The 23,303-nt window shown below is 29.9% G+C and overlaps 2 protein-coding genes across 2 annotated transcripts; one reads left to right on the top strand and one right to left on the bottom strand.

Moving 5' to 3' along the window:
- The first annotated feature begins 2,096 nt into the window (after positions 1-2,096).
- Positions 2,097-4,715, top strand: LOC133784549 (ATP-dependent helicase rhp16-like). Its single transcript, XM_062223844.1, has 5 exons — positions 2,097-2,185; positions 2,387-2,456; positions 2,657-2,782; positions 3,377-3,607; positions 4,342-4,715. The coding sequence occupies exons 3-5, from the start codon at positions 2,702-2,704 to the stop codon at positions 4,417-4,419; spliced, it is 390 nt and encodes a 129-aa protein (XP_062079828.1). The 5' UTR covers positions 2,097-2,185; positions 2,387-2,456; positions 2,657-2,701; the 3' UTR covers positions 4,420-4,715.
- Positions 4,716-10,980: 6,265 nt separating this feature from the next.
- Positions 10,981-15,685, bottom strand: LOC133786197 (wall-associated receptor kinase-like 1). Its single transcript, XM_062225401.1, has 5 exons — positions 14,740-15,685; positions 13,497-13,610; positions 11,782-12,987; positions 11,409-11,444; positions 10,981-11,228 (listed from the first exon to the last, which is right to left on the bottom strand). Exons 1-3 carry the CDS (start codon positions 15,683-15,685, stop codon positions 11,783-11,785), a joined length of 2,265 nt encoding a protein of 754 aa, XP_062081385.1. The 3' UTR covers positions 10,981-11,228; positions 11,409-11,444; position 11,782.
- Between the last annotated feature and the right edge of the window lie 7,618 nt (positions 15,686-23,303).

The raw sequence follows: 23,303 nt of genomic DNA, 5'->3' as shown, positions 1-23,303 counted from the left end.
ATTTTAAATTTTTAGACATGGTTAAATTAAGTATAAAATTTACTAAAAGATAATATTTTAAATAATTTTACAGATAGTTGCAGAATATAAATCATCTCCTCGTGAAAGTAGTGAGTCAATGTTTGCTCTTGCAAATATGCCAGATCGACGAATCTTCTCATATAATGGATGTATAGTTAATGGTGTGCGGTATCACACAGAAATTTGGGACATTGGACGAATCACTCAAAACTATGGTGTTTGGGTTGAGGGTGAACATGGTGGCAGTACATGTGATTTTTATGGCGTCATAACACAAATTTTAGAAGTATCGTACATATTAGACCACAAACACTACAAGAAATCTGATCTTTACTTACCAATATTTTACCTACCAATATATATTGGTAGGGAAAGTAATGTTTTGCCTACCAATATTTATTGGTAGATAATATTAGTAGGTAAATGCTAGTCCATTATATTATATTTATAATCATAGCTTTACCTACCAATAATATCAGTAGGTAATGATCTTTACCTACGTATATTATGGAGGGAAATTTTTTAACCATTCCCGCTCAATTTTCCCCCCATTTTTTATTTTCATTATATTATTTTATTATTATAAATGCTTATTTGGAAGCTTATGTGGAGTAAATAATATGATGTGTACACATTGTATAACATGTGGCATGCCACGTGTGTACATGGTTGGAAAAAATATAAATAAAATATATTTATTTATTAATTAAATAAGAAAATTTTAATTAAAAAAAACAGACCTAAAAATCAGATTGGGGGGGATTAGGGTTCATTTGTTTCTCATTCTTCCTCTCAGCCGCACCTCTCAATCTCCCTCACATCTAACCTCTCAGCTCATTCTCTCTCCCTCTCTCTGTCTCACCCTTTTCTCTTGCAGGTGGCTGGCGCGGGAGGCTCGATGGAGACTCCGACGGGGCTCTACGCGAACCAGACCCCAAAACTTCGGGTGAGCCTTCTCCTTGACGTGAACCAGACCCCAAAAGCTTTAGGCTACCCTTTTCCCTACGCGAACCAGGCCCCAAAAGCTTCAGGCCACCCTTCTCCTTGCGCGAACCAGGCTCGTTCAGGCCACCCTTCTCTTTGCGCGAACCAGGCCCCAAAATCATCCTGAGTCATCTCTTGTGCTGGATATGAATGAAGATAGACTTCCTAACACAACCGATTTGGCATACAAAAGGGTTCCTGTACATAATATAGAAGTGGGATCCAATGTTTTGGTTAGAGCTGGTGAGGTATGTGATGCTAATTTTATTCATTTCAGTTTTGTTTGTTGGAATAGTAAGCTAGAATGTTCAAATTCTGAGGTGAAAGGAGTATAATATAGAATTGATTGTTGTTTTCTTAGGATTTATATTCTCTGAACCTAGTGAAAGTCTAGCTGTTGATCAATTAACTTTAAATGCATGTTATGTTCTGAAACTTTTCACATTAATGTGAGTTCTTGACTTGCACTACTCTGTCTCTTAACACTAAAAAATCTATCCATGTGCCTAGACTATCATGTGGATGGCTTTTTGCTGCTTGAATGATGGTCTGAAAACAATTTCAAGACTGAAAATGTTGCCAATGTGATGGACTATCAAATGAATGGGTTTATCTATCTTTAAGAATTATGGTGTGAAAACATTAATCCTCTGTTGTAATAGATGTCAAGTGGTTACTCATCAATATTGTGATTTTTGGATGATGTTATTGAAAAAGAAAGAAAAATACACAAACACACATACGTATATAAATATATATATACATATTTGTAGCTTTCTGAATTCATTTAGCAATGATCTAGCTCTGTCTATGTTCTTTTCATTTCACTTAATTTAATCATTTCTTTTAGTTTGCCATTGTAAGTTACAAAGCGTTTTTTTTAACTCATCATGTTAATTAGTAGATAATATGGATCTTATATGGAAACTGTGATTAACTGATACTTGGAATGAAAGCAACTTAATAGAAGCCGTTATGTGATTAGTCTGTGCCTGTAGACTGTGAAGTTTTTCAAGGCAATGCAACCATTACTATCGAACACTTGACGGGTGATTAGTCTGTGCCTGTAGATAATTATCTTGATTCTACCACAGGTATCATTGAGGAGGGACGTACTGGATATCAGGGAGCAGGATTATTACGAGTCATTGTACAATGAGAGTCAGGCATAGTTTAACACGTATATGATCTATCCCTTCTTTGTTTTCTTTTAATGCGCTAAATATAAGTGTTTTCTTTAATTTTCTGTAATAGAATTTGCTAGAGATTGGAACTTGCAACTTGTTCTGTAAAATTCATTTCTTGTGGTTGCTTCTCAGTAATACTAAAATATAGTGCCCGAATCTTTTTATGGTTATTTAATATGTTTTATTGCTTCCAGATATGTTGAAGCAGGAACAATTATGCATAACTATGGTCACATTTTTGACCTTCTCACACGTTTGCGCTAGGTGAGCAGTTAAAATAATGATTCTATCAGTAAAAGATCTGGTTGCCTTGTTTCAAACTTCACATTTTTTAAGTATGATTTTGTATCGTATGTGCAAAGCAAAAAGAACTCTTATATCATCCTTGTCTGCATTCTGCATTCTGCATTCTGCTTTTTATCATTCATATTGTTGGTTCTAATTACTCTCTTTGTTTATTGTAGGCAGTTGACCATCCTTACCTTGTGGTATATTCTGCAACTTCAGCAATGAGAAACACAAACAAGGTGGAAATTGATAATGAAGAGCGCATATGTGGCATTTGTCATGAGCCAGCAGAAAATCATGTGGTCAGTTCCTTGTTTTCTATTTACAACAAATCGTCCCTTTTGTTTACTGTTTCAATTTTCAAATATTCAACTCTAGATATGAGACTAAACATTTTCCAATCACTGTGTCCGTTCAAGTACGATGCTAAGTGATGCATAGCTATGGCTTTTAAAGTTGAAATTAACAGTAGTTAAGTTACATTTTAGGTTGAAAGAAGTCAAAGAACTAAACCTTCTTCTTTGGAGTAGAAATGGACGAGGCAAAAACATATATAGATGGCATAGCCTCTCACAGAGACATTTTCTGTCTGGATAAAGGATAATTTAGATTAATTCAAAGATAATTTCTATGGGTATCCCCATGGATTTAGATAAAGATTGGGGTACATATGGATCTCGATTCACTTTTATGGTTAATTTTAGCTGAATTCTCTATTTTTTTGTTTGAAATGTTAAAGTGCTTTGGCAACCAAGGAATGGTTGTAACAGATTATTTTATGAAAATAAATTAAATGTTTATGATTTCTTTCATAAGTCCTGGAGTAGTGTATATTTTTCTTTTAAATGTTTGCTTTTTAGTTTTACTGAGTTTTGCTTGGATTTTCCTCTTTTCAGGTTACCTCTTGTGAACATGCTTTTTGCAAAGCTTGTTTGATTGATTATGCTGCTTCCTTGGGACAAGTCTCATGCCCTTCTTGCTCGACACTGCTTACTGTTGATTTGACAACAATTGCAGATAATGGGAATCAGACCAGTAAAACTACAATAAAGGGCTTCAGGGCATCAAGTATTCTAAACAGAGTTCAACTTGACAATTTTCAAACAAGCACAAAAATTGAGGCTTTGGTATGTATAATTTTAATAAATCATGTATTGTCTTTGAATTCTTTAGTTCATGTGATCATGTTCTATGTATACCTAATAGGCATGCTGCTACCTGATTTGACAAGTATTCATGTATATAGTCTCTTTTAAAAATACTTGCCATAGTTTTTGTCATCCTGTTAATTTAGTTATGATGCTGCCCAAAATATTTGTATGGGAAGGGGAGGGGATCAAATTCCCATTGTATAAAAAAGAAGAAAAAGAAAAAAAAAGTAAAAGATTAAAATATTTGGTTTCTTTTTAAAAAAAAAAACTTGTCATATTTGATACTGACAATGAAATTAGATGTATATATTTATTTAAATGAATATAGAGAGGAACACAGATAGTTTCCAATTATCGACTTTAGCCGTTTGGCTAGTGTTAATTGCATTTCATTACTTGTAATCGCTTTAGGATTTTAATTGTTTTCAGATAACGTGGTTTTATCATCATTTATTTTTGGAATATGTTTAGGGACAAAGTTGGTGACATGATTACAGTGGCAAAATTGTTAGCGTACACCATCTTGTGTAAAAATTTTAGTGAGAAATCTTTTTGCTGATAACAGGCATCATGTGTACTAGTCTGTTTTTTATTCATTTGATGTTGCTGGAGAACTATGACTAGAAGGCCTTTATCTGCTTCTGTTATCTCTTGTATGCATGATGTTCTTGTAATATTTACCTGTTACTAAGTTAAGTATGTTGATCCAGAGGGAAGAAATCAGATTCATGATTGAGAAGGATGGTTCTGCAAAAGGAATAGTTTTCAGCCAGTTCACATTAAATTAGGGATATTTATTTTGCTGAAATTAATTATAAAGTCTTTCTCACTGGCGCCAATTCGAACCCCACCTCCGGCCATTGTCGGTGTCCACCTCCCAAAGTCATTATCGACATTCACAATAAGTTCAGTCAGAGAAAAGGAGGCTCTCATGCAATGATCCCAAAGTGAAGAATAGGAAGAATGTCAAGAAAAATGACATTATTGAGTTTTCAATGACCTAAAAATAATGTATAGATATTTTTTTTTATGAAATGTGCTTCTTAATAAGCAATGAATATTGTATAATATATGTTTGCTTATTTTTTTATTAAAGTTAAATAATTTATTTGATTAATAATGTTAAATATTTTTCAAATTAATTACTTTAATTTATTATTTATATTAAATAAAATTTATATATAATTAAAATTACCTACATAGAAATATTATATTTACTCACAAATAAATAAGTGTAGGTAAAAATAAGTATCTTACAACATGTCACGTGGACTAATCATTTAGTGCCACATAACCGATAAAAAGGGATAAGTAACATAATCATTCGAATTTCTTGTAGCACGTGGACAAATTATTGTCTGACACGTGGAGCAACCACAAGATGCCAAGTGGCGGTTTTGATGTATGACACGTAGGATGCCATGTCATCAGACACAAACTATGGACACCATGTCAGCAGACATGTAGGATGCCACATCATCAAACACATCATCTGCTGACTCATCAATTGATTTATAACTTAGTGGGGTCCACTGATTCTTTTACCTACCAGTATTAATAAGTGTAGGTAAAGACTCTTTCCCCACTAACATTTACCTACCAATCTCTACCAATTCAATATTGGTAGGTAAACCATATTACCCACCATTAGACTAGTTTTACCTACACTTACAATTGGTAGGTAAAGACCCCATTTTCTTGTAGTGAAAGTGGTACTTTTTAAGTGTGAATGGTATGACACTGATACTAAAAAGAAAAGAAAACACCAACAATACCATATCACAAGCATAAATGTGAGCTCGAAATGGTAAAAGGATGAACCTTTCATCCTTGCAGACCAAGCAAATCAAGTATTATATTTGCAAGATTACAAATTTGGTAGAAAATGGAGGGTGGTGGATAAGGTAAATCATCGCCACTTATGGGATATTCCAGAAATAGTACTTGAAAGTGTAGGTGCACAAGAAGAGAATGCTAATAGTAGTAGCTGTAGAATTTTAGTTTTATAGATATTGGTCAAAGCCGGGATTTAGTTAGAAACTCGTAGAAATAGTTATGGATTTTATAAGTTTAACCTATGATTTAGAAATATTAATTTTATCATAAGGTTTGATTAATGAATATGGTCCTAAGAATATTATTTATTATAACCTAAGGTTTAGATAGAATAATTAAGAGCATGACACTTGTCACAAGCATGTTTAATAAGGATTTAAGTATTTTTGATGAATAGTTTAATTAAAAGAAAGATCTAGAAGCTCTAGAACCTTCCATTATCTGTTAGGATCATGTTTTACTCTATCAAAGTAGTTTTTAATCAATTTCAAATTGTCCTGAAAAGTGCAAAAACGTGTTTAAAATATTGATTCAGAAAATACGTCGACTTTGCACGAACGAAACCACCACTACTACAAAAAAGATTTTTTAGGACTCGCAACGAATCGGGTTGAGTGCCTTTAAGTAATTTTTTAGGACAAGCAATGCAAGTCCTAAAAGATCACGTTGAGTGTCTTAAAATTAAGATTTTAGGACTCGCTTTGCATGCCCTTAAAAGTATTTTTTTTTTTTAAAATGCAGCTACAATTTTCATTTTGATTAAAAAATATATATCCCTTTGAGAGTCCTAAATATATTATATATGTTAGATTTCTAAAAATTTCAAAAGAAAATACAACAAAATAATTTTTTATTAGTTACGCAAAAATATAATTTCAATATTTAGTTTACTCGGCCTACAAAATCATATTACATGATAGTTTATACTACAGTCAAATTCTATCATCACCAATGTTAGAACACAACAAAACTATATACATAAATAAAAACCTCACTGTACATAATTCTTGCAAGCAAGAAAGAAAATAATACCCAACAACTTGAAGAAGAATTTCTTGTTGCCTTGGTTCTCTTATATAATTGTCTTGGTTCTCTTAAATATCCAAGTAGAGTTTTAGCCTACAATACAGAATAAACACCATTAAAGTCAAACCAAAACTAAAATAAATAGAGAATTTGAGATTGCAAAATTGAGTCTTAAATTATAAGTATTTAGTACTAAGAATATTGACACTTTCTCATAACTTAAGTAGTTAGTCTTAGCTAGTTAGTTTATCAAATCACATAGACATTAATAAACCCAATTACAAATCATTCATAGCACATTAGCAAATATACAATAAACAACGAGAAATTAATATACATATATACACATATAAATATAATATAGTTATAAATAAGAGCACCGAGAACATAATAAGGAGTTCTTAGTTTCATAATAAGAAATGTTTAAGTAGAAAGTTTTCATCCAAAACGAGGATAACAAACAAGCAGTTAATTTAAAAGGAATAAAATGGTCGTCTAGACATACCGCATTGAGAATGTGAGAGAAATAGAAGGACCAAACCTAAACTGAAATTTTCAATTAAATTTACAACTTTTCTGCAAAGAAAACACACAAGTTGTTTTAGAGGTGTTCATATTGAGGCAGCGCCTTCATATTGATGTGTTTCCATTTCGGTTTTTATGTATAAACTGAAGTATAAAGTCTATTTTCTACTTCCGTTTATATATAAAAACCGAGGTGGAATGTCTATTTTTTTTTAAAAAAAGTCCACCAAATTTTGATAAAATTGAAATTAAATTTGAATTATATATATAATTTGTAGAACATGTATCTACAATGAAAATTTATTTCTCATTATAAATAGAAATTTGTAACAGAATAACTGGATAGCAACTTTTTGCAAGTGGGTGGGCATGCCTCAATTGTACAAGTGGAACTTGTTCTGCTCTTCGGTCAACTACAACAGTCAGAGGTATAATAAAGTCTTCATCCAAAATCTAGTGCCGGCATAATAAAGTCTACAATATACATAATATTCAACATAAAGATTACAGGTCTAAATTATCTAAAATCTCACACTTATAAAAGTCTACAAGTCTAAAATATTCAAAGTCTCGTACATGTATAATAAAGTCCATATATAAAATGAATTCAAATGTTGATAACTCCATACAATAAAGTCCAACTCATCAAAACCAACTTCCAAAGGCAATATATTTCTGCAAAATGACAACATTATCACCCCCAAACAAAATCCATTGTTGAACCAAGGATAAATAAGAGACTCTCCAAAATATTATTTTGGATGATAAACCTGAAATGCTCATAAGAAAAATTAATATTACACAAACTTGCTGACAACTTCAGTTCTTTAATTAACATATTATTTTTATTATTATTATTATGTGTAATAAAACGAATTAACATACGTTACACAAACTTGACAACTTCAGTTGCTTAACAGAGCATCACAATTCATCATGTTGAAACAAAAATATGAAAACAAGAATCTATTCCATAAAATAAACAACAATATATATAAACATTAATGAAATAACTATCTACATACTTATTATATAGAAGAGATATATATACTAGTATGAAATCACATGTCTTGTGGCATGTGCCCATACGTATAAATATGATGATAGTTAATATAAAAAAAAGTATTTAAGAAAGAGAGATGGATAACTATTTTTTTTCTTTTTAAATTAGGTTTGCTAAATTTTAAGTCAATAAAAGGTAAAATAAATTTAAATCAAATAAAGAGAAAATGAAAGATGACAAGGGAGTATTTTCCTAAATACAAACTATATAATATCCTTTCATTAGTTTATCATATGAGTTGTTTACATAATTAGTAAATATAAACTTTGTTTAAAATAGATTATAAAAAAGACAAAAAAGATGGATAACAATCACCCACTTATTCACATTTGTATAATACTAGATACAAGCAATGTGTGCACATTTGCTTAGTTTTATTTATAGAATTTATTAATTTTTTTTATTAAATTTACATTAATGTCATATAAATTTCAAATAAATATCTTATTTTGATTAAATAATTTATTTATTTTTGTTTAAGTTTATGTTTGTTGTAGCTTTTGAATTTGAGAGTGACAACAAGAGATTATATATTATATTTTTAATGTAATATTAAATATTATACGTGGATTTTAAATTTAAGTTTCTTGCTAGTTATTTTTCAAAAAGTAATATTATTCTAATAAGTGATATTTTTCTTGTTAATTGACAGTAAATTATATTATATATTATATTTGATATTATTCTAATAAGTGAGTTTAAATTTAATTAAATTTTATTTAAGTTATAAAACGTGTGATTTTATTATTTTTAAATAATTATCATTGTAAAATATATTAAAAATATCCTATTATATTTAAATAATTATCATTATAAAATATCTCAAAAGTATTCTATTTTAATTTGATTAACTATTTATTATTTTTAAATAATTATTATTATAAAATATCTCAAAAATATTATATTGTAATTTTTTTAATTATTTAAGTTTAAGTGTTTATAAAATATCTTTATATATAAGAATATTTTATTAAAATTAATATTAAAAAAAATAAAAAACTATTAAAATAAAAAAAAATCGTTATCTATTCGCTTATTATATAGAAAAAAATATATATAAAAGTCTCGAGTAATCAACAGCCTAAAAAGTCTTTGAATGCATTAATTAGAGGACTAGTCATCATCAACCATTAATTTTGAAGCTATAGCTAGTCTTTTTTGTTTTGTCCCATATGTATATTGTTATACGTCTAGGTCCACAATTATATTAATAGGAAGAGAGCACGATAAAGAATCAAATTAGATAGTGATTTGATTTATTTTGTTTAAATTTTAGTTTTTAATAAAATGTTTAATAATTGTTTCGACAAAATTTAATAAATAAAATATGAGTTTAGAAGATATGGATGTATTTGTTTAAGTTTTTTTTAAAATTTTGTTACTTTGTTATTTTCAATTATTTAAAATGATTTTATTATCTTAATATTAATTTATATTATTCTAAATAGATCAATTAAAGATGGACCAATCAAAATCGAACATATGTATAATATAGTTTAAGTTAACGGAGTTTAATGGAAGAGGTAGTAGTTAATGTGAAGAAAGTATAATTGAAAATGAGCTGTGACCAATGAATCAACAGCAGAGCACTTTGGTATTTATAAAGCAAGAGTTACATCAGAAAATTAAGTACTTAACTAACTCTTGTTACAATAAAACAGACACACTAACTACTCAGATTAACATGCCCTCAAATTGATCAGCCTTGGCAAAACGGTCAATTTGCGGCACAAGACAGATGCTTGGTGAAAATGTCAGCGATTTGATCTTCCGAGGCCACAAAGTTAACATTGAGTTCTTTTCAATAAAAGTCAATATCTATGTGTTTGGTTCGAGCGTGATATATTGGATTTGCAACCAAATGCGTAACACTCATATTGTCAAACCGCACCACTGGAACTGAATCAAGAGGAAGGTGAAGTTTACGGAAGAGATGCTTGTACCATGCCAGTTCAACTGCCACATTTGCGAGAGCACGGTATTCAAATTCGGTGCTGCTACGGGAAACCACACAAGGGAGTCACCCAAAAGTACACAAAAACAACTAGTACTCCGCATATCATCGGGGCTAGATACCAGTCTGCATCAGTGAAGGCAGAGATATGAAGAGAAAAAGTAGCTGACATTGTAATACCATGTGTTTGTGTGCCTCGGAGGTACCGGAGCATGCGTTTCACAGCAAGCCAATGAGCAGAAGTTGGTTGCTGCATAAACTGGCATGCGTTGCTGACATCAAAGGCAATGTCGGGTCTCGTCATAGTCACATATTGAAGAGATCCAACCACACGTCTATACTCAGTAGGATCATCAATGGGATCGCCGTCATGTTGAGACTAGGACTTGCTGACTGAGCCAGAAGTTTGAGCTGCTTTGGAGTCAAGCATATCAGTGTGGGTGAGAAGATCATGGATGTACTTTTGTTGACACAAATGCAGTTGGCCAGAAATGTAGGAAACTTCAATACCTAAGAAGTAACGAAGTTGCCCAAGGTCTGGAAGAGTAAACTTGTTATGAAGCATTCGAATGAAATTATCAACAAGTGTGGAATCACTGCCAGTTATGATAATATCATCTACTAAACCAGAATGTAAATGAGAGCGGTGGAAGAATGAAGCACAAACATGTATTGTGATTATGTCTTTGTTTCAATCTACAAAGTTTCATTTTCGTCATTGGTTATGTCTTTCATCTTTCGGTTGTAGAAATGGTTTATTTTCTTTGGTTTTTGTCTTCTTCATCTTTGATATATTTTGTATGAATAAAATTGTAGTGATTATACAGGAATGTTTTAATAGGGTAACCAGTTTCTGTCTCAATTATATAAGTGGAACTTGTTCTGCTCTTCAATCAACTACTACAACAGTCAGTCAGAGGTATAATAAAGTCTTCATCCAAAATCTCGTACCGGCATAATAAAGTCTACAATATACATAATATTCAACATAAAGATTACAAGTCTAAATTATCTAAAATCTCACACTTATACAAGTCTACAAGTCTAAAATATTCAAAGTCTCGTACATGTATAATAAAGTCCATATATAAAATGTTCAAAACAAAGTCTCATGAAATAAAAAGTTGATAACTCCACACAATAAAGTCCAACTCATCAGAACCAACTTCAATCCAAAAGCAATATATATATTTCTGCAAAATGACAACAATATCAGCCAAAGTTGATAACTCCATACAATAAAGTCCATTTTGAACTAATTACTGTATTAATTTATGCATACACTATAAACTCTAAAATACAAAACTATAACATATAATTTACTCTATATATATATATTTATAAGAGAAATGAGAATGAGAGAGAGACTGTACCACAGTGGGGTGCGTGAGAATAATGTGAGCTGAGAGCTGCACGAAACAAAGAAATGAGAGGCTGTGAGGCTTCGGCCAAATACTTTTAAATTTTTTTATTTGTCTAATTAAACTTATAATAATAAACTTAAGCATTCCCAACACTAGATCGTCCCCAAGTAGAAACCAATTGGCTTTATAATCAATTAAACAGTACATATATATACACATTCAAATTACTTTATTAATTAGTCACCTCTAGATATGCTACTGCAATAACCTATAAAGTATTCCAAATTATAATTGAAGAGTCAAATATATATTATTGTTTTTTTTTTTAACTATCCAAATTTGAAAAACAAAATATAAGTGAAGAGTATTACAAAAAAGATACCTTAAAATAATTGTAATTCTTGATGCAATGAGGAGCTAGTAGCATTACTATCAAAAGTTGATAACGTGGAAGCATTCCAAGAGTAGTCTATAAATTCAGGTTGTGCATATGCCAACTCTTCGTAATTATGTTGACTGCCCTTTGAATCTTTATTATCAACGACTTGTATCCTTTCTAGCTCCTTTGCTACTTCTTTCATGGTAGGTCGATTCCTTCCGCTCAAATGTAAGCATCTCTGTGCAAGATCAGCAACAACTATGATCTCTTCTTTTGACGCTTCTTTGAGAACTTGACCATCAAGAATGTCAAACAGACTACTGCTATTTTCCTCCATTGTCATTATAAAATATGTCGCCAAACTTCTTCCTTCCTCTGATCTTGCTGCAGATATTGCTTTTTGTCCAGTCAAGAGCTCAACAAGAATCACTCCAAAACTATAAACATCACTCTTATCTGTAAATTGGCTTGTTTGAAAATATTCTGGATCTAGATAACCAAATGTGCCATAAACTACAGTGGTCAAGTGTGTTTGCTCTAAGGAAATAGTTCTTGATGTACCAAAGTCTGCAACTTTAGCTCTCAATTTTTCATCAAGGAGTATGTTTGTAGACTTAACATCTCGATGATAAATTGGAAAAGAAGCTGCTGAGTGTAAGTATGAGAGAGCTCCCGCAATCTCAGTTGCAATTCGTAATCGCATGCTCCATGTAAAAGGAAACTCTGCATTTTTGTTATGAATATACTCAGAAAGGGTTCCGTTTGGGACGAATTCATAAACTAGAAGTGGAACATCTGTCTCCAAACAACATCCCAATAGCTTGACAACATTTCTATGATTGATTTGCGTAAGAATAACAACTTCATTAATGAATTCAGAGAGTTTGGCTTCATCAATTATTTTAGACTTTTTTATCGCAACAATCTTTCCATCTTCCAACATTCCTTTGTACACAGTGCCTTGACCTCCTTGTCCAAGAACTCTGTCTATACTAAAGTTATTTGTTACCTTCTCTAACTCTTTTGCATCGAACACCTTGGTTTGCTTGACATTGTTTTCACTCGAGTGTATTTGCTGTTCCAACAAAAGGCCACCATTTCGTTTGAAAAATATTTTCTTCTGTTTAATTTCTTTTCTTTTCTTTATGAATTTGTATAGTCTCCATGTACCAAAAACAAGTACTAAGACTCCAAGAGCACTCCCAACTCCTGTTTGACAATTTATGAATAAATAAACACAAATATATGTCATTTTTTAATCAAAGCATTAACAATTAGTTTGTAATATTAAATTGGCGTAAATAAAATAAAACTTTATATTACTTTTATTTCTCTTCAAAACTTTAATTTTCAAATATAAATTTTATGATAAATAAACAGAATTATCACAATAACTTATTTTTTTTAAGGTATTATGAAAATTGATCTTTTGTATTTTTTTTATTTAATCTTCATTCATATCAACAAGTTTACTCTATGAGATGACCCACATACACACATTGCTTTGTAGAGTGAAGTGAAGTTTCTATTGTGTCACTTAAAAAAGGGATGCAAATGTCTCTATTTTATTGTAGTAATGCTCGAGTAAAAAAGTGGCAAAATTCCAATTTCAAAACTTTATAGTAACCGTGCGTGCATTATAAAATATTATTTTATGATGAATTGATAAGCAGGCATACATACCAAATTTTAAATATGCATTGTATATAAAACCATACCTATAAGGATAAATTTGCTCTTGTAACTACAACGATAGCCCCCAATAGTGTTGACGCAAGTACTGCCTTCATGACATGGATTCGGGATTTTCTCATCATTGCATTCATTAATATCTGACAATTAATTTGTATTATTTTTCTTGTTAATATATATTTGAAATAAATATTACTATTTTATATGTATTTATTATGATATATATATATCTTTGTATTTCCATGAGTTTACATTACATAATACATATTTGTACGTTTTTGTGTAATAAGTGCGTGCATATACTTTCATAAAATTCAATATCTAAAATCAATAATTAAATAATATATTGTCAAAATAATAATAAATTAAATATTCTATAGACATTCAATATCCGTTATCCAACTAAAGCAATTTATTTATTTATTTAGTCCTTTAGTTATGTATAAATAAAAAATGATCATGTATTTCTATTTCTAATTATTTATTATTTTATTATATTTGTTAATAATTTTATAAATAGAAATTGAAACACAATTTTCATATTATAACAAATATTATAAACTTTAATATTAAAATTCATTGTAAAAAAAATATAGTTTTACATATTTTTATTATATTTAGCAAATAATGTAAGTAATTACATCAAATAATCTTATTAATGACATTTATCATGTTAAAAAATATATGCTCTTTAATTAAGTTTATATCTCTTCTGTATTCAAGTGTTTTATATAAATAAAAATAATTAAAGTATATTTTCTCCACATTTATTAGAACATCTTTAAAATTAAAGGGTAAAAAAATTATAACAACTTATTTAATTTTAGAATTAAAAAGAATGGAGCATATGCAAAGCAAAACATAAATTAAAAAAAAAAACTAATTATTTACATAACTAACAAAAACATTCAAGTATATATAAATATATATATGGAAGACTTCTCAATTGTTACTACTTATAAATGAGTATTAACAATTATAGCAAGTCACCAACAGTTAAATAATTTTTTTCTACATTAATTTCGAATTTAGTTATTTTTTTTTGCCATAATTAATGTTGTTTCCAACCAATGATAGACACTAGCTATATTTAAAAATTAAAATGTATTTAAAAAATGAAAACTTTACAATATTATATTTTTATAATAAATAAACTTTTTTCATTAGGTAAAAATCAAAATTATTTTTAGAAATAATTATTATACACCCAAATATATATATATATATATGAATTAATTTTAAAAAAATTAGTAGTAGATTGAGGATTACCTTGACACCCATCCTGAATGTACGCACTCCCTCGAAATCCATTTCTGCAGCGACAGCTGGATATCCAATTTAGCGAGGAATTTAAAGTAATAACATCATAGCTTTCGCAGTTGAAGCTGCTAGATCTGGTTGGGATAACATGTGTTTTGAATATGTCGAAATACGTAACATTAAGGTCCCAACTTAGTAGGGCGGGAACATAATAATCCAGATCATCATCATGGGATGTTTTGTATTTATCAATTTCATAACGATCTATCAGGAATGCATATTTGCAATATTCGCTATCACGATTTGTTGCAAGAGTCGTACTAGAATCACTATCCATGGAGATTTCAATGCTGCCACCACTACCCATATCGAAAGAAGTACGACAACATTTAACGCCATCGCAATTACTAAAATCAATACTATTGGATGATGATGATGATGATGACGACGAGCATGTGGAGTTGCTGCTACTGCACCCATCCTGGATGACCCTGTTACCTGTCCTTGTTTCGTACTTGGCAAAAGCACCACAACTTACTGCGATGAATTCATTGGAAGATGAATAGGAAAATGGGGTTCCTGTTAAATTTGCTGATTTTTTGCTTGTTTTATTTGCACAGTTGAAGAAACTGATGGGGCTTCTCACCTGAACCCAATAGAATGGTCTATTGTCGTTGTCGTCATCATGTAACGAAATGTTAAGTACCTGTAGTTGTAGTTGAATGTGTTTGAGGAAAGGCGTAGTAGAGTTGTGGCATGAGATTTCGTACCATTTGTCAAAATAACAATTGGACGATCCAATTCCGAATGGGAATGGAATAGTTATGTTTCCGCACTTTTCTTGACAATCAGGATTGGCATATATAGCAGCTAGTACTGTTGACGACCTTGACATTAATAACCATCCAGTTATGATAACAAACAAGTAGTAGTTCAGCATAGTAGTCACTACCATTTTCTTCTTTCTTCTTTATTAATAATCACTTTCACGTACGTCTCGTATCTAAAAAATAAAAACAGTAAGAAATTTATCTAATAACAGGTGAGGTCTTATTTTTTTTTAAACAGTCGAGATATGCATGCAATATTGTTTTTTTTTTTCATTCTTATACTATTAAAGTTATGGCAATATGATATGCCAGATATAAAATATTTGCATCATGTCGAAATTAATAGAATGATACCATTAAATTTTATATATTATTCTACTTTTCCCAGGAATATACTACTTAAATAAACTATATATATATATATATTGAGAAGACGTACTGTAGATAACAAGAAAAAGAAAACAATGAATTAATAAAAGAGGATATTTTGTGATAGGTACCACAGAGAGAGAGATGAGCAAGTTGGAAATTTTATTTGTGTGAATAAGGAATTAATGTGATTTTAGTGAGAATATATATAATATTCCAAAGATATGTGAAATTCAATTTTTCTTTTTTTTTTTTAGAAGAAGACATCCTATCAGTATGTGCATGTTCTTTTCAGCAGAAAAAAAAATGATATGCCAGATATAAAATAAATACAGAGGTAAACAACGTTGTCTCAACCACACACACATATATATATAGATGAATATTTGTGCATGAAATTTATATATTCTATTCTAAATAAAAACTATATATTGAGAAGACGTACGGTAGATAACAAGAAAAAGAAAACACAATGAATTAATAAAAGAGGATATGTTGTGATACGTACTAGCTAGCTAGCTACAAGGGAGTCTTTGTGATATTATTTCCACCAGAGACAGAGACAGAGAGAGAGAGAGATGACAAAGTTGGAAATGTTATTTGTGTGAATGAGGAATTTATGTGACATTAGTGAGAATTATATATAATATTCCAAAGACACGTGAAATTCAATTTTTGTTTTTTTTTTAAAAAAGTAAAAAGGAAAAGAAGAAGACAACCTATCAGTATGTGCATGTTTTTTTCCACAAGTGAAAAGTCTTTGCTGAAGGAACCAGTCTAGAAAACTCGAGGAAACATCCATAGCTGAAATGCCTTTACTGAACTAAACATTTTCTCTCCACTTAATCATGCATTTGAAGACTAGTCAATCATAAATTTATGCATTAAAGAAGACTATAGTCACACAAAATATATATATATATATATTGGGATTAAAAAATTGACACTAAAGATTACCTTTATTATTTGTAGTGCTAGTCAGTAGACACTATGATATTCAAACATAAAGTACTACTCGAATCATGACCTCCCTATTTAATTTGAACATATTAAAAGAAGAAATTTAGGAGTTGGATTTATTTGACTTTATTTATTTTGTTTAGATTTTAGTTTCTAATATATGTTTGATAATGTTCTATGCACCAAATGGAGAAATATTATAATCGGTTAACTATCATGTGTTAAATGTTTTACACAAACTGGTGTAAAATACTTTAATAATTTCAGTGAAATTTGAGTTATTGTAAGCATCTAAAATTGAGGCTATCTAAGCATGCAATTTTTTTTTTTATAATAATTAAGGTTGATTTAAGTTCATTTTAGCCTTGTACTAAAAAGCAATAAGGGACATGTGGCCCATGTAGCGATATAGGTCACTACTAATTACAACACAAAAAGATTCGTATTTTGACTTAATTTTTTTCTAAATTATCTTTTGAAAAATTGAATTGTATATTTATAAAAGTTCATCTCTTTAATATGCTTTGAACATATGAAAAGGAAGAGAGCACCAAAAAGAATCAAATTAGGTGGGGATTTGATTAATTTTGTTTAAATTTTAGTTTTTAAAATGTTCAATAATTTTTTCCACAAAAACACTGTATGCCATTCTTAGCTCTCAGCTCAGTGGCTTCGACAATGTGGTGTGTGACAATTGTCGTTTCTATTATATATTGTTGTTATTTAATTTTAGAATTAAAAAGAATAATGGAGCATATGCAAAGCAAAACATAAAATATATAGATGAATAGAGGTAAACAACGATGTCTCTACGACAGCATATATAGATGAATATTTGCGCATGAAATTTATCTATTCTACTTTTCCCAGGAATATACTACTAAATAAACTATGACAATTTTTTATTTTGAGGGTCTTCACATGTTTCCCATCAATTAAAAAAAGCAACTCTTTATATTTTTCTAATAAAAGCAAACAATCAAGTAGGTACAAGACAATTATTATAATAAACGGATGTTCATATGAGATAAAAGCAATATAATAACTAGAAAAGAAACTAATAAAGGTCTAAAGTTTACACCGACCACGTAAAAGTAATAATGCCTACAATAATCACATGTTATCTTATAGTTTTGGTTACTATTAGCGTAATAATGGATCAACTATATAAATAATATAATAAAAGCAATGCTCATATAATGTAAGCAAGCAAACGTACAAAAAAAATATTATAATAAAAGCAATATTCTTATAAGATAAATGCAATATAATTTATGTATTGACTACAACATAAACAAATAATGAGCATTGACTAATAATACTAGGAATTGGGTTAAATTGTCAAATAGTTCTTGTCTTCTCATGTTTCATTTTTTCTTCCACTAGCAATTAAATAGCCCTTATCTTTTCATGTCTCCACTACCAATTTTTCTTTTTACACTTTTGTTCACAGACCACTAATTGTTCTACCCTTTTGAATATATTAATCTAACTTACATAATCCCACTACACCTCTAACACACACACACGCCTAACTTGCATAACCTCACCACACCATCATATATTCCAACCAATCCATTATTCACACACACCTCCATATGAACTACCCCACTACACTTACATACATAATATATAGCCATCATACATATTTTAACTCTTTTTTCACTGAGATATCTTTAGTCATCCTGTTAATCTTTTAGTTTAAAGATGCAGTAGTTTATTTCATAACTCAACACCAAAGGACACTACAAGAAACGGCACATTTGCCAGCTCAATTCAGAATTGCGCCGGCAAAAATGACTTTCACCGGCGCATTTGGTGAATTGCGCCGGCAAATGTTACTTTTGCAGGTGCATTTCGGAGTTGCGCCGGCAAAAGTAACATTTGCCGGCGCATTTCGGAGTTGCGCGAAAAAAGTTTAATAATATATTATGCTGTGCACGTTTTTAAGGAGGTAGGTGGCCAGACTTTTGCCGGCGCGTTTCGTTGCGCCGGCAAAAGTCAAAAATTGCGCCGGTAAAAGTATGCTTAGTAAAACGGCGTCGTTTTGAACTAGGGTTTCTCTGATACACTTTTGCCGGCGCAATTTTATACTTTTGTCGGCGCAACAAAACGCGCCAGCAAAAGTCATAACATTATATCACAGCCGTCCGAGTCTTCTTCTCCATTTTTTTTTTCAGTTTCTCTCATTTCTCTCATTTCTTCCCTCTCTTCTCTCATTTTTTTTTTCATACCCTCTCTTCTTCAAGGGCTCTATCTCTCTCAAGCGTAAGTTATTTTATTTTTTTGTTTGTTAGTATGTTTTTCCCATAAATTTTCTTCTCATTTCATTTTTTTTTCTCAGTTGTCACGCCGCCGACGGGACCACTCCACCACCACCGAACTACCCCGCCGACCAGACCACCCCGCCACCACCGGATCACCACGCTGCAGGTATATACTAATATATATATTTATATATGTTATATATTATATATATAAACTGATATATATTATATATAATCTGATATATATATATATTATATAATCTGATATATATTTTAAACTAATTTATATATATTTAAACCGGTATATATATTTATATTTATATATGTTTTTTATGTTTTAAAATGTATATGTTTATATTTATATTTATGTTTTTTTTTTCTATTTTGTATTTTCTTTTATTTATTTATTTATTTTTATTTTATTTATTTATTTCTGTTTATATATGATTTAATTTTTGTTTTTTGTTTTTTTTTTAATTTTTATTTTTTGTTTTAAATTTTAGAAAAATAGGTACAAGAAAAAATCAAAATTTATGTTGTGCATGATAATATAGTAAAAATCATTACATTAGATGATCTAATATAATCTCATAATTAGAAATTAATTTAATTAGAATTCGATTAATCTTAAGATTATGAGATTAGATTTGATATTATAATAAGATTAAATTTTAGCAATTAAAAATCAAATTTTAAAATATTTTAGAAATCTTAAGTAAATATGCATTTATGTTGTGCATGCTCTGGGAATATTTTGTATATTGATCTAGTAATATTATGTATATTTTTGTGTGTAGTTTGCAGGTTTTATAAAATTTTGGGATAGTTTAAAATATAGCTGTTATGCTGCCCAAATTTTGTTAGTATTAGGAAAATTAACATTAATTACAAAAAATATAGTCGTTAACATTAATTTTTTATTTTAATGCTTTTTATGTATTTGTTTCTCTTAATAACAACTATATTTAAGTTACTTTTATAATATATGTTTTTTGTATTTATTAATTTTTTTTTTGTAAAATTTAAAAAACTGATTTGAATATGTATTTTTTTATTTTAATGTTTTATATGTATTTGTTTAATTTTGCTTGTTAATATTTATTATATTGTATTTTGCGATATATGTATTTTAGTTAAAGTATGAACTTAAAAAAACCAGATTAATAATGTATGTTTATATTTTTAAATTGTTTTATATTAAATGTGATATGTTTGTAAATATGTATTTAATAATATATTTTTTGTATTAATAAAAAAATCAGTTTTGGTATATGTTTTTTTGTGATTAAATATTTGTATATATGTAAATTGATGTATTTGTTAATGTATATATATATATGTTTTGTATGATCTGGGAATATTCTGGGTATATATGTGTTTAATTTGTAGGTTTTTCAATTTTCGGGATAGTTTGAAATATTGTCGTTATGCTGCCCAAATTTTGTTAGAGTTAGTAAAATTAATAAAAGTTTAATAATTAATTAAATAAAAATTTAAGTATAATTAAAAATTCATCAAAAAAATAATTTGTAACTATAATTTAAATAAAATAAAATTACCAATCATAATAATTAATTTTAACATTAATATTAGATGTTTTGTAATTGAAAAAAGTTAAAAATATAAATGATTTAATAAAATATAATTAAGTAAAATATAAATATAATAAAATTGTTATTGATTAAGTAAACAATCCAATACAAATTGAAGAATTTAATAAAAAATTACAAAATTAAATTAATTTTAAAATAAAAGTAATAAATAAGTAAATGTTAAAGTTGACTAGTCAAATGACACGTGTCACTACATGATTTATCCACATTGTTATTATTCTTAAAATATTTTTAAATTTATTTTTCAATTTAACAAAAAATAAAATTTACATTTTTTTAATAAAGAAATCAATCTTTTTTTCAATTTATGATTAAGTATGAAAAATACATTTTTTTTTAAATTTAATTTTTTATTGTTAATATCCTCAAATTTTTTAATTTATTATTATTATTATTATTAAAATCTTCCTATTTATAATTTTGTCTACTTTTTTTCAATTAAAGATTAAGTAATTTTGTTTAAAATCCAAGCAATAATTTAAGATTAAATATATTTTTTACTTAATCTTAAATAATTGATTAAAAGCAACAAATTTGATTTTTTTTAAAATGAGAAAAAATTATTTTTTGTAACTTTTAAATTGAAAAACAATAAATTGGATTTTTTTTTAAATGAAAAATATAAAATGATTTTTTTTATGAACAAGTATTTAAAATAATAATAATAATGTGTACCAATCATGTGGTGCCACGTGTCATTTAAGTGTTAGTAAGTTGTAAGTTTGAGTAATTTAGCCGCAAATATCTCTATAAATAATTATATTTTCCAGAGATAGGATATTATTATCAGTTAGTGATAATTAGGGAGACAAACAGTCATGAAATACTTTGACTATCATTTCCCTCATTTTAAGACAATTATTAATATTTTCTTAATTATTTCGCTTAAAGATGGCGAGCGACAAAAGCTGGATGAGTGCGAGGAATCGTTGGTCTCTGGAGTATAGAAATGGTGTTAAGGAGTTTTTCGATATCGCCAAAAATCAGTTGAACGATCGGGGTTTGGTTCGCTGTCCGTGCAAGAAATGTGGGAATGTTAAGTTCCAGCCTATAAATGCAATTTCGATGCATTTATTCAACAATGGCATCGTACAGTTCTACAAAGTGTGGCATTACCATGGAGAGGCGCTGCCGTCGCCACCAGCTGTGGTACGAGATCATGATAGAGATGAGATAGCAGATATCCTGGAGGATGTTTACGCTGAAGATGATGTTCCCGCTGGAAATTATAATGATCCTCCCCAAGATGATCCTCAACATCGCGACAAGTATGACAATTTATTTAAGGAGATGTCAAGTGAACTATACCCGGGTTGCCGAAAGTATTCCGCGTTGAACTTCTTGGTGAAGCTGATGCATCTGAAAGTTATTAACAAGTGCAGCAATCATTACTTTGATGGTTTGCTGGAATTGTTAGTCGACGCTATGCCTGACAGAACAATTTTACCTAAGTCTAACTATGAGGCGAAGGTAAAGTTGCGGAGTATTGGATTGGGATATGAGTCCATCGATGCTTGCAAGCATGACTGTGCACTGTTTTGGAAGGAGAATGTGAATTTGGAATTCTGTCCGGTTTGTGGTGAGTGTCGCTGGCAAGATAATCGTGGGAACGGGAAGAAAGTGGCCCATAAGGTCATGCGATACTTTCTGTTGACGCCGAGATTGAAAAGGCTGTATAGTTCCAGATATACTGCAGAGGATATGAGATGGCACTATTCTAAAAGGCCAAGGGAAGATGGTGTGATGAGGCACCCCGCTAACAGTAAGACGTGGAAGCACCTTGATGAGTTGTACCCATCTTTCGCAGCTGAACCTCGAAATGTTAGGCTTGGGTTGGCTACAGATGGTTTCAATCCTTTTGGGAACATGAGAAACTCTTACAGCATGTGGCCTGTGATACTTGTCCCATACAACTTTCTGCCGTGGAAGTGCATGAAACCACAATCATTAATGTTGTCTATTCTAATTCTAGGTCTTTCTTCACCTGGAAAAGATATCAATGTCTATATGAGACCTTTGCTTGACGAGTTGAAGGAGTTATGGGTGAATGGTGTCGAGACACGAGATGCATACAATAGTACCTTGTTCAATATGCGTGCAGCAATCTTGTGGACCATTAACGACTACCCAGCTTATGCTATGATGTCTGGGTGGAGCACAAAAGGGTACAAGGCGTGTCCCACATGCAATGAAGAAACTCCCTCTGTAGGGATTATAAGTAAAATTGCATACATTGGCCATAGGAGGTTTCTTGATATGGACCATGAATGGAGGAGCAAACGAGCACTATTCGACGGTAACAAGGAACTCAAGCCACCACCGAAAGATTACTCCGGTGATGATGTGTTGAAGCAATTAGAGAATTTGCAGATTAGACATCCTGGGAAACACAAAGAATTTGGTGGTGTGAAACGCAAAAGGGCTCCGATTGAACTTAATTGGTCGAAGAAGAGCATATTTTTCGAGCTTGATTATTGGAAGGAGTTATTGTTGAGGCATAACTTGGACGTAATGCACATTGAGAAGAATGTTTG

This window comes from Humulus lupulus, chromosome 6, assembly GCF_963169125.1.
Source record: "Humulus lupulus chromosome 6, drHumLupu1.1, whole genome shotgun sequence".
Taxonomy (NCBI): domain Eukaryota; kingdom Viridiplantae; phylum Streptophyta; class Magnoliopsida; order Rosales; family Cannabaceae; genus Humulus; species Humulus lupulus.
The sequence above is the reverse complement of the archived record's forward strand: the minus strand, read 5'-3'. Positions and strand labels throughout refer to the sequence as shown.